Source organism: Festucalex cinctus, chromosome 1 (assembly GCF_051991245.1).
Source record: "Festucalex cinctus isolate MCC-2025b chromosome 1, RoL_Fcin_1.0, whole genome shotgun sequence".
NCBI classification, from domain to species: Eukaryota; Metazoa; Chordata; class Actinopteri; order Syngnathiformes; family Syngnathidae; genus Festucalex; species Festucalex cinctus.
Window position 1 is genome coordinate 62,981,230 of NC_135411.1, and position 19,307 is coordinate 63,000,536.

Here is a 19,307-nt window from a genome sequence, read left to right on the forward strand (position 1 = left end):
TGGTCGCAGTCTTAATCCCTGCCAAAGCATTATCTCTATACATGCGTACTTGGTCACTGTGCAGTAATCACAGCATTTAAACAACCTTAAAGCCACAGTGCGTAATCTTTAGCACCATCTAGTGGTGAACTAATAATTCCTTCAATTTAAAAACCCACTTCAGTTCAATAATATGCAAAAAAAACAACAAAAAAAACAAAAAACGTTTTTTGTACACAGTCATAGTAATCACTAATTAACTTACATTCTGGCTAGAGTCTTACCTTGCAAGAGGCTGCAATTTCGCCGCCATCTTCCTGCTACAGATGCCAAAGGACAACTTCGTACACATAGTTTGCCCTGGTGGTGCTTAGTTGCATCTAGTGTCGGACCCAATGGGTTGATGGCCACTTACCATCCACAGCTGAGGCCTTGAGGTGGTTGTCGCTAAGGCCCGTGATTCGGGCTCCTGTCGCTTGTCACCTTCTGCTTTGTTCTCGCAAGCGTTTTACTACTTTTTTTTCTTAAAGCTTGCTTCTCTTGTTAGCCAAACCATATGGCTCCGACTAACTCCTGCTAGCCGCTCTTGTTAACTGCTCCAGCTAAATCCAGCTCGCGCAGTCTTTCGGTATCGCTCGCTGAGCTGACAAGTCGCTGTCGCTCGCCGAAATGCTCGTTTGCTCACGAAAAATAGGAATTGGTGATAGGCTTGCGGAGGGTGGTCTCTCCAGGTGGGCAAACCCGGGCCTCGAGGGCTGAAGTCCTGCAGGTTTTTAATGTTTCCCTTCTCCAACACAGCTGATATATGATCAGCTCATCAGCAAGCGCTGCATCAGCCTGATAATGATCCTGTTGATTGGAATCAGCTTGTGTTGGAAGAGGGAAACTTGCAAAACCTGCAGGACACCAGCCCTCGAGGACAGAGTTTGCAAACCCATGTTCTAAATGTATGCGCATCTGCTGTATTTTATGCTATAGCGACATCTAGCGGTCTCTTATTACGCACTATGCCTTTTAAGCAAGTCTGCACGTTATAGTGGAACATAATCACAATGGTGTATTCCTACATGTTCGTTGATCAAAGTTGGGTTTTTTTCTGCAACACTACAGTATCATAGTAGGAAGATTTTTTTTGTTTACTGCATTCTGAGTTTATTCACCTATAGACAAAAGGTAAAATTGTGTATTTACTCAACACATTCATTTGTTTGTTTAATCATGTGCATTTGAATATTTCCAATTACTGATGTGATGCGGGTGGCTAATGTTGCCCCGTCTGACCTAAAGGACCAGCTAGGTTCAAGTGGTGCTTAGAGTTTATGGGCCAGTAAATGATCTGTTTTATTACGGGTGTATTGTAACCAACCCCCTCAGTGAATTATGAGGCCCATATTTGGGTTTAATGCCCTCTCTATCTCTCATCTGTGGCACAGCTAATTTTCCACAAAAAGTTGCTAGGTTTTGGTGCAACTATGGATGAAATTCTTGCTTGATGACTTTTGGTTCTTTCTTATAATTTTTTTATACATTTAGATTTATTCTAGGTATTAGACCAATACCCGGGCTTCTTCCAAGGTATTGGTATTTGCCATTGCGGCCAGTAACAGTCTGACAATCAGGAACTACAAATTAGAACAATAGAAAACGGTCATTCATGTTATGTAATTTTAAGTAAAAAATGCTGTATTGCAGGGTGGGGTTGGGTTTTTGTTGGATTTTGGGTGTTCATGTTGTATTTTCTCCGGTTTGTCTTCTTTGTCTTGTTAGCGTTAACTTTGTCCACCTGCGTGTCTTCCCTTCCCAGTATGTGTGACCAATCAGTGCCCTCATCTATTGTGTTTTCCAGGTGTGTCTTGTTAGTGTCTCATTAGTGTTGGTGTATTTAGTCAGTGTGGTTTTGTTCATGCGGTGTGGGAGCATTGTTTTGTCTTATCCAGTTGTGGTGTGCTGTGTTTGGTGGTATTTGTCATCAAGTCGAGTTCCCTGCGTCAAGTTAAGTTTCCCACGTCAAATGAAGTTTCTCTCACATCCAAGCCAAGTCTCTCCCACAACCAAGCCAAGTCTCTCATGTCCAAGCCAAGTCTCTCCCACATCCAAGCCACCTTGGGACAATTCGGAGCGTCCAATTAACCTGCCATACATGTCTTTGGAATGTGGGAGGAGACCGGAGTACCCGGAGAAGACCCACGCGGGCACGGGGAGAACATGCAAACTCCACCCAGGAAGGCCGGAGCCTGGACTCGAACCGGAGTCCTCAGTACTGGGAGGCTGACGTGATAACCACTCGAGCACCGTGCCGCCAAGTCATCAAAGGGATTTTCCTAAAAAAAAAAGAAAATTAAAAGTGTCTGGAGGCATGAAATGTCTAGAGGCATTAAAATGTAAATACAGTTGTTGTAAAAACATTTGTTCAAACATGCTTTATTTTACATACAACGTTGTCACTATAATACAATTTAGTAATAATAATTGTGATAAAAATTCTACCTCCATTTTTCCTGCCATTAAGTTCCTTATATTATGTTCATCCCTAGTTAGAACTATCAGTCTATTATTTCATAGTCTTTTGGGGCATATTCGTTTGTAATGATTGCTTCACTGTCAGGAAAGCAGCATCAAGGTCTTAAGTCCTTTGAGCTCAGCTACATCCACTAGAGTAAGTATACGTATATCCTTCGACCTTTGCACGCGTACTCCATTAGTCCATCACAAGAACATCACCTCTCCCTTTAAAGCTTTTCTCTTTTTAAGTGTTTTTGAGCAGCGCAGGGCACATCTATGTTTCAGTGCGGCTTGAGTGTGATTTGCATGCACAGTGCGCAATGGCCCCTCGCTGTTTCCTGGCGAGGATCAGACATCCGTAGGGCAGCCATTCCACTCTGCCAAGAGGGAGTGATCCAGTGTGAGCCAGTGTCAGCTGGGCTTGCTTCAATAGAGCTTTATTCACCCCACATTTTTTCCCATCCTGGGTCTGTCCATCCATCCAATCAGGACAAAACTCGTCAGGTCATCTACTTCTCGGTTGTATTTTATAACAGCAAAAATACATTAGAACCATATTTATTTAGTTCACACTGTTAGAATGGCAGTCTCACCAACTGTTTTGTAAATATCACTGGAGAGAAGCAATCAAATCCATCTGCAGTAAACTCTGTCCTCAATTTGTGTGCAGCTTCCAGGCTGCTATGGTAGCAAGTGTATAAATTCTGTCACCGAATGCACGTTTCCACCTTGCAGACCTTGCTGCAGGTTTGATCATTTCACAGCAATTAAAAAGCAAGCCTCTGTATCTGATGATCAATACTAAATATATTAAATCAATTTGTTTTTTTTGTTTACTGTTTTTTTTAATGTTGGACAGAGCATTTCATGTTTGTAGATCTATTAAGTCAGTCTAGTTTGTACCTATATTTGTCCAGAGATTGCCTCATATAAGCAGACATTCATCTATTGTAGGCTACTCTGTATTTCAATAATTAGGTTTAGAGCTGTCAAACAATTGTTTTTTAGATGAATCACATAGAATTTTGATTAATCACGATTAATCGCTTAATTGAAAATGCTTTTTTAATCAACATTTTTTTTGCCCGCTAATTTTGAAGAGCATCTGTTATGTGTTAATTCTTTCGACATTTAATGTTATGAGAACGCAAACATTTTTTGATCCACGGCATACGCTCATCCTCCTCTTTTTCTAATCAGTTAATTTACTTGTATAATTTAAAATGGAACTAAAATTGACCCCAATATTTTGCAAATAACAAATATTCTGAATGTTAAACACAAACATTTTTTAAATGCTTTACTTTAATGCATGCTAAAGGCTCATCTGTGGTCAAAATTAATAGTCTGATTAACCTGCGTTAATACTTGATTAATGCCATGTTTTTGTGATAAATTAGTTCATGCTTTAACTTTGACAGCACTAATTAGGTTATACACTATTTAATCAAGTACCATCACAATGAAGCCATTAATTTAATGGCATTTCAATATATTTCAATGAAGAAAGATGGTTCGCAATAGGAGTGTTTTGAATTATGAGGGTGGTCATGGAGCAAAATAAAATTAATATCTCCAGGACATAAGCATACAGTAAAAATGTTTTATGTTTTCTTGCTTTTTTTTTTTTTAACGCTTTCTTATTCATTCTTGGTTCCACTAAAAATGTAACTGACAAAAGAAATATGGAATGCCTAAAAATGTCGTCTTTGACAATACGACGGCTGGGACGGCTTTTTTTTATTTTCTTTATTTTGTCCTGGCCGTGGAACAGTGGACCAGATCTACACCCTCAGCAGGATCTTAGAGGGTGCGTGGGAGTTCGCTCAACCAGTCCACATGTGTTTTGTGGATTTGGAGAAGGCGTTCGACCATGTCCCTCGGGGAGTCCTGTGGGGGGGTGCTTCGGGAGTACAGGAACCCCCTGATACGGGCTGTTTGGTCCCTGTACGACTGTTGACAGAGTTTGGTCCGCATTGCTGGCAGTAAGTCGGATTTGTTTCCAGTGAGGGTTGGACTCTGCCAAGGTTGCGCTTTGTCACAGATTCTGTTCATAATATTTATGGACAGAATTTCTAGGCGCCGCCGAGGTGTTGAGGGGGTCCGGTTTGGTGGCCTCAGCATTGCATCTCTGCTTTTTGCAGATGATGTGGTGCTGTTGGCTTCATCAAGCTGGGATCTCCAACTCTCACTGGAGCGGTTCGCAGCCGAGTGTGAAGCGGTTGGGATGAAGATCAGCACCTCCAAATCCGAGACCATGGTCCTCAGTCGGAAAAGGGTGGAGTGTCGTCTTCAGGTCGGGGATGAGATCCTGCCCCAAGTGGAGGAGTTCAAGTATCTTGGGGTCTTGTTCACGAGTGAGGGTAGGATGGAGCGAGAGATTGACAGGCGGATTGGTGCAGCGTTTGCAGTGATGCAGACTCTGTATCGGTCCGTCGTGGTGAAGAAAGAGCTGAGCCAAAAGGTGAAGCTCTTGATTTACCGGTCGATCTACGTTCAGACCCTCACCTATGGTCACGAGCTGCGGGTCGTGACCGAAAGAACGAGATCCCGGATACAAGCGGCCGAAATGAGTTTCCTCCGCAGGGTGTCCGGGCTCTCCCTTAGAGATAGGGTGAGAAGCTCGGTTATCCGGGAGGGACTCAGAGTCGAGCCGCTGCTCCTCCGTGTTGAGAGCAGCCAGCTGAGGTGGCTCGGGGATCTGGTTCGGATGCCTCCTGGACGCCTCCCTGGGGAGGTGTTCCGGGCATGTCCCACCGGTGGGAGGCCCCGGGGATGACCCAGGACACGCTGGAGAGACTATGTCTCTCAGCTGGCCTGGGAAAGCCTTGGGATCCCACCGGAGGAGCTGGTTGAAGTGGCTGGGGAGAGGGAGGTCTGGGTTTCCCTCCTAAAGCTGCTGCCCCCGCGACCCGACCTCGGATAAGCGGAAGAAGATGGATGGATGGATGAATAAACGGATAAACATGTTGTTCTGTAAAGTTGTTTACATTTTACCACTGTATTTTTTACATAATTTCCCTGGTAACCACAGCTGCCGTTTTTTTCCCTGTAAAAACAACATATATTTTTTTTACAGTATAGCTATTGATTTAAGAACTTGTGAAATGATTTTGGTTATCAAGAAAACCTTTGGAAAATGTCTCAATCAGCTTTGAAGAGCAACTCTTATGAGTGATATTAGTATTCACTGATATATTGGTCCAAACAATGTACATTTAGTTGTAGTGGGCATTTAAAATGAACAGGAAGCTGAAGAAACAAGGGTGGCATCGTATTTTTTTTTATATGAATGTATACACATGCATGCATGCATGCGTGCACATGGACCAACCTATTACAATACAATTTACTGCTTTATGTAAAGAGGTCAATTTAATATTGAACTAGACTGAGGTTAGCATTATGTGGCTGTGGCCCTCCTTAACTGCTCCAGTTTCTTACATGGCCCATTCAAAAATTAATTGCTCACCCCTCTTATAAGCTCCACAAATGGAAAGGTTTACAGCAATCCATTCAGTTTATTTAGCCAAAACAAGTTCTGCTTTTTCTCCTCGCTTATTTCTCAGTTGGTAATGTACATATAATTATGAATAAATTACCTGAAATGAATAGAAATTGATGGTGGAGGATGGGCATCTGTAAGCATTGTAAAATTTGCTGTCAGTGGATCACATCCTGTCCATTGAGATGCAGAGAAAGAATCATTTGAGGTTCTCTACATTTTCTTAAAGAGATCCCACTGTGGCATTAAAGAGCATTAGTGGCTCTGTGGAGAGTGATGCAACATGATGGAAAGCTTATCTTTTCCGTTCTTTCAATCAGATAAGAGCACACATGTATATATATATATATATATATATATATATATATATATATATATATATATATATATATATATATATATATATATACAGGACTGTCTCAGAAAATTAGAATATTGTGGTAAAGTCCATTATTTTCTGTAATGCAATTAAATAAGCAAAAATGCCATACATTCTGGAATCATTACAAATCAACTGAAATATTGCAAGCCTTTTATTGTTTTAATATTGCTGATTATGGCTTTTTTTTTTACTTGGTCTGAGGAAATATTCTAATATTTTGAGATAAGATATTTGGCTGAAAATGCCATAATATATATTGTTTTTGGTTAAGTGTTCTTCACCTTCAGCCAAGTTTTGAAGACTAATGTGTGTGCTTTGTTTTGCACAGATCTTCGCTGACATGCCCCCATTGTTTGAAACAGAGCAACACCTTTGACCCTTTCCTTTGCATCTCACTCCCCATTCCACTTCGTCAGACCAGGTGAGTTCTTTTGAGTGTCACTATATTCGCAGTTTTCTCTGCAAGTCCACCACAATCAATTGTTTAGTCTATGCCGTTTCCATTTTGTGGAATTTTTTTGGTGGATTTGGTAATCCTCAAGGCATGAGTGGAAGGTAACAGGGTTCTTTTGGAAACCTTTCACCTTTCTTTGGCAATGCTTCTTCAGTTCTATTTGGCGGACATATAAATTAAGGGCTTATTTGGTTGCAGGAAACTGGACCCAGTTTCCTTCGTGGGTTACTGTGGCCTGGAATCTACGCAAACAGAAGGTTCTGGTATAGACAGCATCCTCAAAAGATTCATTTCTTTGTCAGCTAATGACATTCACATTAAGATGCTTGCATAGCTGCAAACAGGCTGATGTAAGCACTTCGTTTAAAGCACTGTTCTGCTAACAAAGCCTTCAGCCTAAACAGACGTGCGATACACAATGGCTGTAGACACTAAAGGTGCTTTGGGATCACAAATGGTTGCTACTACAGCTGCTGCTGATGTATTTGCTTTTTTCTAGTGACTACTTGTTTACATTATTTGTGATTAAGTCAGCAAGTGGACTATCATATGGCTAAAGCCTTGTTATGTCTTGAAATTTTAAAAGTCAGCACTGGTAAAACGAGTGAAGGTCACATTTACTCTTAAAGGGATCGTTCGGATTTTTTTACATGAATCTTAATTTCATCCTCACCTCCAGTGTGTGCGATCAGCATTGACTTACCCCTGACAGCGTTCTGACACGAGTTCTGGTCCGGTATTGGGCGAAAGGAAAATAGTCCAGCAAGCTGGCTGGGGTCACGGCAATAAAAGCGTTTTTCTTCTAAAAACAATTTGTGTTCAAAAGAGTGATACATTTGCATCACAATACTCTTTTCTGAAAAAAGTCAAACGCCATTACCGCCAGCCACTAATTTTCTCTGTTCGTTCGTATCACTTCGCGTCGCCCTGTAGACGGCTAATCGACGCACTGCAGCCAGCTGATCCTTCCGCCTTCGAAAAGACAAACAACTTCTAGCGGAAGTCTGACTTGAATGGGGGATGAGGCTGAGGTAGGTGGGGAAATTATTGTAGACTCTCAATCTAATGATGGATGGATGGATGGATGGATGGATGGATGGATGGATGGATGGATGGGTACATAGAAAATGATCAACTGAAATAGTGGTTGCACATGTGGGCACACCCTCATATCTGGGGATCCAGAGGTTGTGGGTTTGATCCTATGCCATTGTGACCACGTCAAATTTCCCAGAGGGGGCCATCCCAAAGGGATCAATAAAGTCAAGTCTAAGTCTAAGTTTAAGTCTAAGTATCCTTGAGCAAGATACTGAACCCGCAGTTGCTCCTGATGCTGCATCATCAGTAGGTGAATGGGTAGTTGAATGTAAAGCACTTTGAAGGTCTTATAAGGTAGGAGAGCTCTATATAAATGAAGTGCCATGTAATGTTTCGATATTTTCCATTCTAAAACAGTTGAACTCGACAAATCTGATGGATGGATGGTCTTTTCTGCACCCCTTTGTGATGTGCACCTCTTTAGTGCACCTCTTTTCTTTCTAGTTCTTTCTTCAAGGTCGTGCACACAATAGTTTTAGAAAAAAGCATGCAAAGCAAGCATTTTCAAACCTTCTTTTGACTTGACTAAAGACGTATACTGAGTAAAACCAAATGAATATTAAAGCAACACAAGACCTATAACTCATTTTCCAATATTCAATTAGGCATTGTGTATAAAGAATAAAAATGCAAATATTTTTGCTATTTTATTCCCTGAATTAAAAAAAAAAAAAAAAAAAAAAAAAAAGATTACGTATCCAAATAAGAAATACCGTGGGACAACGCCGTTATGCAGACCACTTCAGAAGTAAAATTGATGGCATTAGGTCCAGTCTTTTAGTTGATCAAAATATAACTTTTAATAAATATGGACAGTCACTTTTACCTGAGGAAACACTGGAAAGTTTTACCCTGGTTGATGCAAGGACACTTGGTCGAGTTTTCTCCCAGGTCAACCCAACAACCTGCCTTTTAGATCCGATTCCCACATCACTTTTTAAGACATTTTATAGATTTTTTGAGGAACAGATTTTAAATATAGTCAATTGCTCTCTTCAGACGGGTGTCTTTCCTGCCGCCTTTAAAACGGCGGTGGTGAAGCCCCTTCTGAAGAAAAGCAATCTGGACCCCAGCAGTTTTAATAGTTATCGACCTATATCCAACTTACCCTTTTTAAGTAAGATTTTAGAAAAAATTGTTTTTATTCAATTAAAGTCATTTTTAGATACAAATAATATTTTAGAGAAATATCAGTCTGGTTTTAGGATGAACCACAGTACCGAGACTGCCCTTTTAAAGATTTTAAATGATATCAGGTGTAATGAAGACATGAAAAAGCTTACAGTCTTGGTGCTACTGGATTTAAGTGCTGCCTTTGATACAGTAGATCACCACATTTTATTAAACAGACTTAGAAGCCTGGTGGGCATCTCTGGTACAGTTTTTAACTGGTTTTATTCCTATCTCACACACCGATATTTCTTTGTAAGTATGGATACATGTTCCTCTGAAACCCATGAAATTAAATGTGGGGTTCCCCAAGGCTCAATCTTAGGCCCATTACTTTTTAATCTTTATATGCTTCCCCTTGGGGAAGTCATCAGGAGACACGGCGTCAACTTCCACAGTTACGCTGACGATACACAGCTGTATATCGCCGTGTCACCTGATGACATGGGGCCTATTGATACCCTTTTAAATTGTATTTTAGACATTAAGTCATGGATGGCAGAAAATTTCCTGCAGCTCAACCAGGACAAAACAGAGGTTTTAGTCATCGGTCCTGAAGGTCAGAGAGAGAAACTTTTACCTAAACTACAAGATTTTAAACCCACGCAATGTGTAAAGAATTTGGGCGTCATTTTTGACTCTGAGCTTACTTTTAATCCTCATATTAAAAATGTAGCCAAGATCGGTTTTTACCATCTTAAGAATATTGCCAGAGTCCGCCCGTTTCTCTCACAGACCAACACGGAGGTGCTGATGCATGCTTTTATTTCTTGTCGTTTAGATTATTGTAATTCCCTGCTCTCTGGTCTTCCCAAAAAGAATATTTCAGTCCTACAGCTCCTTCAGAACTCAGCTGCACGTGTGCTGACGGGGACCGGAGGGCGGGAGCACATTACACCACTTTTAAAATCGCTGCATTGGCTCCCCGTGCGTTTCAGGATTGATTTTAAGGTGCTTTTATTAGTTTTTAAATGTCTTAACGGTCTTGGCCCATCTTATTTATCTGATTTGCTTTTACCCTATTACCCCTCGCGGCTTCTGAGGTCTTCTGGCAGCGGCCTTTTAACTATTCCAAAGGTGAGGACCAAGACACATGGTGAAGCTGCCTTTAGCCACTATGGTCCTCACCTATGGAATGGCCTGCCGGAGAGCATCAGGTCTGCAGAGAATATTGATGTTTTTAAGAGCAGGCTTAAGACTTATTTTTTTAGTTTGGCATTTGATTGATCTTTTTTAATTTTATTTTATTTATTTATGTTTATTATTATTATTATTATTATTATTATTATTATTATTATTTATTTTTTTATTATTACTTATATTTTTATTTTTTTATCCCCTTTTATTTATTTAACTATTTTAATCTATATTGTCTTGTAGCTTTGTTTTTTATTTATTTATTTTTTCTATCATGTTTAACTGTTTTCTTTTAGTGTTTAAATCTTTTTATTTGGTAGTTATTAAATTTTTAGCTCCAGTGTTTTCTCATGGGGGAGCCTCTACAGTGAGAGGGATGCTTGGTCTTCATCCATCTCACTGTGGATGAACTCCTCCTGGGTGCCTTTCCTTACAGGGTACTTCTGTGCCCCGCCATGTTGTGGTTTTCATGTGTTTGTTGGGTTTTGGGTGTGTCTGTGGGTACGATCATGGGGATGGGGGGGCTTTTTCTTTCTTTTATTTTATTGCATTATGGATGTCCAGCACTTTGAGTTACATTTTAAATGTATGAAAGGTGCTATATAAATAAAGTTGATTGATTGATTGATTGATATCCTGGTCATGTGATCGTGATGACGTATCCAGTGCAACGACAGCCGCCTTTGTTCATTGAATGGGAGTTTGCTGATGTAATGGCCAAGAAAAATGCCATCCTCTATTGCCAATTACTATGCCTCAACACGTCAGATTTCTTGTCCTTCCATGTGGGTGGTGGCCTCTCCTAATGTGGGCTAAAGCGCATTGAGCACCAACATTAAAGCTGACCAAGCAGAGAGAGTCAGCCGGATGTTTACCGTGCAGGTTAGGGACCGTCCACAAATTACATTTCCAGAGTGACCAATGTCAATGGTGACTTGACTGGTAACTTGAGCCTCTGTAACGCGCAATTCGCAGATGGTCCCTAACTTGTACTCGATATGAGCCGGCCAGCTGAATATGTCTTCATTATCGTCCAGTTTCAACTTCACTTTCGGCTGGACACAACTCTTTGACGAGTCCCCCGTGGCTGTACTGCTTTTGAAGGAGTGCTTCTTTCCTGTAGGTCGTAATTCCACCTTTGCTGTCCGCCGTGGGATGCAATAATTCCTTGTGAGTCACTTTGTAGTCATTGGCAGCCATGTTATTCGATGCATGCGTAATGCGATACGTCACGATGATCACGTGACTGTCCAAAATGGCCGATACTGTACTTAATGCAAAAATATTTATAAAAAGTGCTATAAAAATCATAATCGCTCAACATAAATTGACATTTTTTTCAGTGAAGTATTGAAATGAACAATTTCACAGAATAGATCGGTAGTTTTTTAATAAATCTTGTGTTGCATTAAGGTTATTTTTATTTCTTTGTGTGCAAATATTCTCAGTGACTGAGCCATGTTCTCAACACACAGATTGCCTCCAAGCAAATATGTCCTGTGCTGAACAACCCAAACAGTGGATTGTGTGTTGATGGCATTGTATTCTTTGCATAATGGATCATTTTGTTTATCCAGTATGGTTTTGAATCTATCTATAGAGCAGAGTTGCCATCCCTTTTTTTTTTTTTTTTTTGACTTGCAAGCAACATTTAAAATGTCCAAGTCAAAATTATTTACCAACTCTCAAAATCTCATCCTGTAATCTTCACCTCTCCAAAACCACTATTCTTCACCCGCTCAAAAAAGCTTTTTTCCCTCACTCTCGTTTCCCAGGTGATAACTTTCTATCTTTCCTGCGATAGGTGAATTTTAACAAAGTTGAGATTGACTTTTGAGGGGGTGGGGGGGGGATTTACGCCTTTTATTGAGCCATTACAAACCACCACCCTCTTAATAAATTCCATCCATCCATCTTCTTAACCGCACAAGGATCACGGGGGTGCTGGAGCCTATCCCAGCTGGTTTCGGGCAGTAGGTGGCGTACACCCTGAACTGGTTGTCACTTGATCAAGTAAGCTTCTAAATTGCAAAATGAAGAATAAATATCGAGCTGATGATTATAGGATGCATGCAGAATCCAATGGGAGTGGAGTGTGCTCTGCGTCCAACAGCACACGAAGACGACAGTTTACTTTCAGCAATATGGAATTCCATCTCATTATGGTATTGACGTGCATCAGTGATCAAATCAGTCGTTTCAGATGCTTGGATTGGGTCGGCTTCCGGTGGAGTGGCCTCTCAAATCTCGCCACACTTGATTTTATCTTTGGGGGCATTTGAAGGCCATGTGGTGTATCAGGAAAAGATACATGACATAAATCATCTCAAGGAGCATCTCACCCATGCCATTACAAGCCGAACTGCAGCTGCGCGAGTATGTGTTCACCATGGAGGACATGCATTGAAATGTGTTTTTAAGACAATGTCAGTCATGTACAGCATATTATATAAATAAAAATGGTGACATTTATGCACTGACCGACACACAAACATATGTATGTATATTTTAATGCTTGTGAATGATCAATTCTTTTAACCTGGTGCACTTTACAAAAAGAGGTGAGGAGCAACTGCTGCCCAACGTTGTCAGCATGAAAAACTGTATGAAAGGGCTGGCAGCCCCTGGAGAGATCAGAGCCAAGGGCTCCCTGCTTTTAAAAATGCAATAGATTCCATTATTTGCCAGTCATAAAACTTAACTCCTAATGATCCATTATTAATGTTAAAATGTATTGATTTATTCATGAAAGTCTTCTTTTGTCCCCTCCTGGCCGTAGCGCAGTCTGCTCAGAGCACCAAATCGAGGTTACGCCGGCTATCCCGCTCATCCCCACTGTGTGTTGGTCTCTTGCAGGCCCATGTGTGTCACTCTGGTGTTCAGCACTAAAGGCCAAAGGTACCTGCGAGTCGGTCTGGCCGTGCCTCTGTTTGGCTCTGTCGCCTGCTTGAGAAGGATGGTGGCTGATGAGGGCAACATTTCCCCAGATCAGGTAAACAAACATGACTTCAGGTTCGTCCTCTTCGGTTTTGTTTTGAACATATTGAAATTGAAACATATTGACCTACTAATATGGTGTCGTCATGTGTGTGTAGTTGCTGGAGGCACTCAAATTTAATGTCATCATTAGTCTTTTGTTGTTGTTGTTTTTACTTTTCACATGCAGTGGACTTGAAAAGGAGGCTCTGCTGCTCCTGCCTGTCGTGACCGCACGTCCCTGCTGACATTTAGCCTGACACACCTTATAGTGAAAGCAACCCACCCATTCCACACTGTTGAGAAACCAACACATAAAGAAATGCCCAAGACTATTGATAGTCAGTGCAAACTGCCCAAATAAAACTTTCCCAAACAGCCATTTCTGCCCCGTGCAACCAAGTAAAAAAAATGGGTTATCATGACAGATGTAGCCTAATGCTCATTGCACCCATTTTTTTACAGAAAAACATGATGGATGGTGGCGAGAGAACACGTTTATACTGCATTCTGACACGGAAATTCATGCAAGTCAAAATAGATGACCTGGCGACGACTGTAAAACATTAATTAACATTTCTGGTGCCACATCTGTCTTAGAACAGATAAAACAATAGCAGCAATCTATATAAAGAAAACAACAAGCACACTTCAAATCAGTATGAATAATCAGATGTACACTTCTGTAAATGGTTCAAGAGTTTTATTTATTACTTTTTATCCCAAAGTACTGCAATATTACCATTTTCATTACAATCATTTATTGCATTCATTTCTAAAAGAAAAAAAGACAATATAAAACAATATTCTTCATTGTTGAATGAAAAGAAGAAAGAAGACAAGTCTTATTGTATCTGCCCCATTTCTCACCAGAGCTCATTTACAATGTAAACTAATTAAAAAACAACAGCAAATTAATAATAATAATAATAATATTAATAATAATAATAATAAAATAGCGAGAGCTAGTCTCAGAGTCATATCGATTTACAATCTAATTTCTGACATTCGTAACAACAAAAATGACAATGGCATAATGTTCAAACATACAGGACTCTCAGAAAATTAGAATATTGTGATAAAGTCCTTTATTTTCTGTAATGCAATTTAAAAAACAAAATGTCATACATTCTGGATTCATTACAAATCAACTGAAATATTGCAAGCCTTTTATTATTTTAATATTGCTGATTATGGCTCACAGATTAAACAACCCTCAAATATCCTATCTCAAAATATTATGAAAGACTATCATAAAAAGTATACTAGTAGGTTATTCAACTAATGACATTTTTGTTTTTTAATTGCATTACAGAAAATAAAGGACTTTCTCACAATATTCAAATTTTCTGAGACAGTCCTGTAATCCCGTTCATATGTCTTTGATAAGATTTAGTCATTCTTTTCAATGTAACTTTTGAATTGATCTATAATGACGTGGTTAATGGTAATAATAGGAGGATATTATTTTTAATAAATGTTATTCATAATGAGAAGAATCATTTATTAGTAATTCAATAACAGACAATTTTGAAATACACCTATACACATTCTTCCTATTATATCTGTCCCTCTATAGGTGATCCTGACCGAAGTTTACTCCACTGGGTTCCAGCGCTCCTTCTTTGATGAAGACGATCTAACCAGTATAGTAGAAAATGATGTCATCTATGCCTTCCAGGCTCCGCCCCTCTACATCAGAGGAGGCTCTGCACGGACTTCAGGTAGCTTTATGTTTGAAAATCCAGCTCAAGGTTCTCGTTCATTTATAACAAGCTACATGTGGTTTAAGTGAAGTTATTGTTGTTTGGTATTATTATGTGCTTCAAAGTTTGAAAACACTCGTTGGGAAGCAAACAGCCAGTTTTATTCTTTAGTATTCTTAATGAAACCCGCAGGGAGTGCACCTTACTGCAGGGGGGCATTGAAGAGCGCATTAAAAAGGGTATAACATCACATACAACACTGAGTCATGCACACACGCTTGCTGTGCCCTCTTATGCCATCAGATGTACGTCTTCACTATGTTCCAACTGATTCTCAGCTTGTGATATGCATTGTGTACTTTAAACATACTCCTCTGTGTCATTTCTCAATCATGGCTCTCCTTGTCCTCACTCACAGGCAAGTTAAAGTATTGCTTACTATTGTTTGACCACTACATTTCTAAAAGAAAAGTTTGCCTATTGTGGTTTTATTTTTCACAATGTGATTGTTTGCTTTCTTACTCAGATTACCAATTTAGTTTACCTTTTGTTGATGTTTTCCTTTTTTTGAGTGTGTATGAGATTGTCACGATGGGGGGTTGTTGGAGCCTGCAGGGGGCAACAAAAACAGGGCAAGGCAGGGATGCAAGTAAAAAATGGGTTTAATTAACAAAAAATGTAAACCAGAGACTATGGAAAAAAATACAAATGAACAAGGTAAAAAACAAACTAATGACGAAAACACTAGGGCAACAAGGCTTGGCATGGGATAACAGGAACAGGAACAATGACTCAACAAGAACTGAAAAAAAGCAGGGTAACTAAATACACATGGTAACGAGAAAACAACAGACACCTGGGCAAGATACAAGAGGCGTGGGGAGCTGATTGGTCAACACACTGGGAAGGGAAGACACACTCAGGTGGACATGGTTACACATAACGGGACAAGGGAAGAGACAAGGAATACATCCATCCATCCATCCATTTTCTTGACCGCTTATTCCTCACAAGGGTCGCGGGGGCTGCTGGCGCCTATCTCAGCTGGCTCTGGGCAGTAGGCAGGGGACACCCTGGACTGGTTGCCAACCAATCGCAGGGCACACAGAGACGAACAACCATCCAAACTCACACGCACACCTAGGGACAATTCGGAGCACCCAATTAACCTGCCATGCATGTCTTTGGAATGTGGGAGGAGACCGGAGTACCCGGAGAAGACCCACGCGGGCACGGGGAGAACATGCAAACTCCACCCAGGAAGGTCCGAGCCTGGACTCGAACCGGAGACCTCAGAACTGGGAAGCGGACGTGCTAACCACTCGACTACCGTGCCGCCACAAGGAATACATGACAATCAAAAACACCAAAAGAAAACAAAATCCCACCCCCACAAAACCAAAACATGACAGAGATTGGTTTAGGTCAGTGCTTCTCAAATAGTGGGGCTGGCCCCCCCAGGGGGGCGCGAGGGTTCATCAAGGGGGGCGCGTTTGACCGACCTCGGGGAACATACTTTTTTACTTTATTTTTTTATTTTTTTTATTTTTTACTGTCCTAGAATAAAGTGCAATTGCACCTCCACTATATTAGGGGGCAGTGGCACTCTCATTATTGGCAGTGTGTGCGCAGGGAGCATTCGCTTGGGGGTGTCGGGGGTTTGTTTGCACTGAGCATGCACGCTTTGCACACAGCAAAAAAAAAATCAGCACAAATTATTTTATATATTTTTGTTTTGCAGGTGAAAGTTTTTTGTTTTTTTTAAAATATTGTGCTCCTGAGTTAATGTTGGTGATCAGTTTGAATGCATTATTATTTATTGATTTTATGTAATTTAATTTTTCCGTATCATATGGTTTCACATGGTCAGTCAAAAAATGATTATAGTTTAATTAAGGATTTAATTTTATTTTTGAATTTCAGATGCACTTTAAATCTTTTCTGTTACAGTTAATAAAGCTATTCTTTGTTGTATGTTGGTCCATATTTCTTTCTTTTTTTATTCTGTTATACGTTAATACGGTCGGCGCCACGGTAGTCGAGTGGTTAGCACGTCCGCTTCCCAGTTCTGAGGTCTCCGGTTCGAGTCCAGGCTTGGACCTTCCTGGGTGGAGTTTGCATGTTCTCCCCGTGCCCGCGTGGGTCTTCTCCGGGTACTCCGGTCTCCTCCCACATTCCAAAGACATGCATGGCAGGTTAATTGGGCGCTCCGTATTGTCCCTAGGTGTGCTTGTGAGTTGTTCGTCTCGTGTGCCCTGCGATTGGCTGGCAACCAGTCCAGGGTGTCCCCCGCCTACTGCCCATAGCCAGCTGAGATAGGCGCCAGCAGCCCCCGTGACCCTTGTGAGGAATAAGCGGTCAAGAAAATGGATGGATGGATGGACGTTAATACGGATACAGTGTTATGCAGAGGTGTGCTTATAACAATTTTATAGACAAATGATAGTATTTATAGTCGCGGGGTTGGGGGGGGTTACGAGATCACGAGATGTTTTCTTCTTACTGGGAGGTATGACAGAAAATAATTGAGAAGCACTGGTTTAGGTGTGAATTTATTAATGCTGCATATAGAATAAATATATATAAATAAATAAAAATAAATATAAATAAATAAATATAATATAAATATATATATATATATATATATATATATATATATATATAAATACTGTTACAACCAAGGTTATAATAGTTAATGAAAACTAATGTTTATAAAATTAACCACAATTAAAACGAAAATATTGGGGTTTTTTTTCATCTTTGTCAATTATCATGCATGAACTTCCTAGGTAAATGTATTACAATATTTCGCCATTACTATAAGACGGAAGGTCGAACAGTGCTTTGGGAATTGTAGTTTATTAGACAATACCTAATGTCGCAAATTGAGATGCACACACCAATTACAAATTTGTGTGTCGGCAGGCGAGTGTACAACGTATCCTACGGTGACCATATTTTCATTTCCAAAAAAAGTGGACACTCAGCCCGACCTCAAGATACTTAAATGATACTCACTTTACTCCAACTTCCAAGATGCCATGCATTCAAACTATTTGAACATATCCCTTGTTGTGTACTGAAGGGTTGGATCCCAGAATGCAGACACAAATAAGATTTTATCTGTTTATTCTACCTGGCAGAAACCCAGAGACGCAGTACACAGGACAGTTGGACAATAATCCGGCAAAACAGACACAATTCCCAGACCCTTAAAATAGACAGTGAACCAACCTCACTGGTTGTGGCCAGACATGTGAGTACCAGTACTAACATGGAATTCTCTGATTGGCTGTTAACCCAGTAATTACAGATAGTTCCGGACATCAATAAACATCATATAGCATAAAAGATTCCTGATTTCTCAAAGTCCAGACATCATATAGCCAAACTAGTTGAAACTGGATGGAGTTACATCCATACCAAAACAGACACGTAACGGGTCGTGAACTCCGGCGCACGGTCATGAACTCTACTCAAACTTAACCCAGACATGATATGCCTCCTCTGTAGTCGGAAAGAAAACAAACATTACTGTATTATTTACAATGCTAATACTTGTTTCAATGTCAATGCAGCTTTTTCCACAATGACATTTTTTTTTCCAATAACAAATCTGATTGTTAGTGTTGTGGCACCACATACTACATTTAAAAAAAAATAAACTAATATTAAAACCGACAACATGCTCTACATAAAAATGATGCTCAGTTCAGTTTGCCACCGCCTTGGAAGATCATTTTTAGCTGTGACATTTAAGAAAAAGGTTTGTTTTTATTAAGAATTAAATAAAGAACAGTAAAAATTGCGCCCTGCGATTGGCTGGCAACCAGTCCAGGGTGTCCCCCGCCTACTGCCCAGAGCCAGCTGAGATAGGCGCCAGCACCCCCCACGACCCTTGTGAGGAATAAGCGGTCAAGAAAATGGATGGATGGATAGTCAAAATTGCCGCCCCTGAGATGGATTTAAAAAATAGGTTGATTTTTCTGCTTAATTCTTATTCCACAAATGCAATATTAAACAGAATAATGTTTTGGACTAGTTGTGGCACATCAAACATATTGCAAAGAAATGTTTTGACTTAATTTTCACTTTTAAAATGTTTTTCAAACTCTTCAATTTGGTCTAACTAAAACCCTGCAGATGAGCAATCCTTACATGTTCTGAAAGAGTCAGATTACGGTAGTTGAATTGTTGGATTATTTTGCACCATAACTTCAAAATGTTCTTATAGGTTTGTCCTCACCCTATTGAATAATTGTTGAATTTCTTCACTGACAAATATATTAATGCAGTCTACAAAATCATACTAAACTCTGAATAGTTTGCTTTCTCCATATGCCGTCACATTTCTGCTGCCACTTAGGACAAAATATACAATTATGGCATAACTCTGTA

General features: G+C 40.1%; 1 protein-coding gene across 1 annotated transcript in view; it reads left to right on the forward strand.

The window, feature by feature from the left end:
- The window catches only part of usp43b (ubiquitin specific peptidase 43b), a 90,453-nt gene that overhangs the window by 40,013 nt on the left and 31,133 nt on the right, over positions 1 to 19,307 (forward strand). The window contains exons 4-6 of the mRNA XM_077500928.1: positions 6,697 to 6,789; positions 13,084 to 13,219; positions 14,783 to 14,927. Of these exons, the coding sequence (XP_077357054.1) occupies positions 6,697 to 6,789; positions 13,084 to 13,219; positions 14,783 to 14,927 (374 nt within the window). The remainder of the gene's footprint in view (positions 1 to 6,696; positions 6,790 to 13,083; positions 13,220 to 14,782; positions 14,928 to 19,307) is intronic.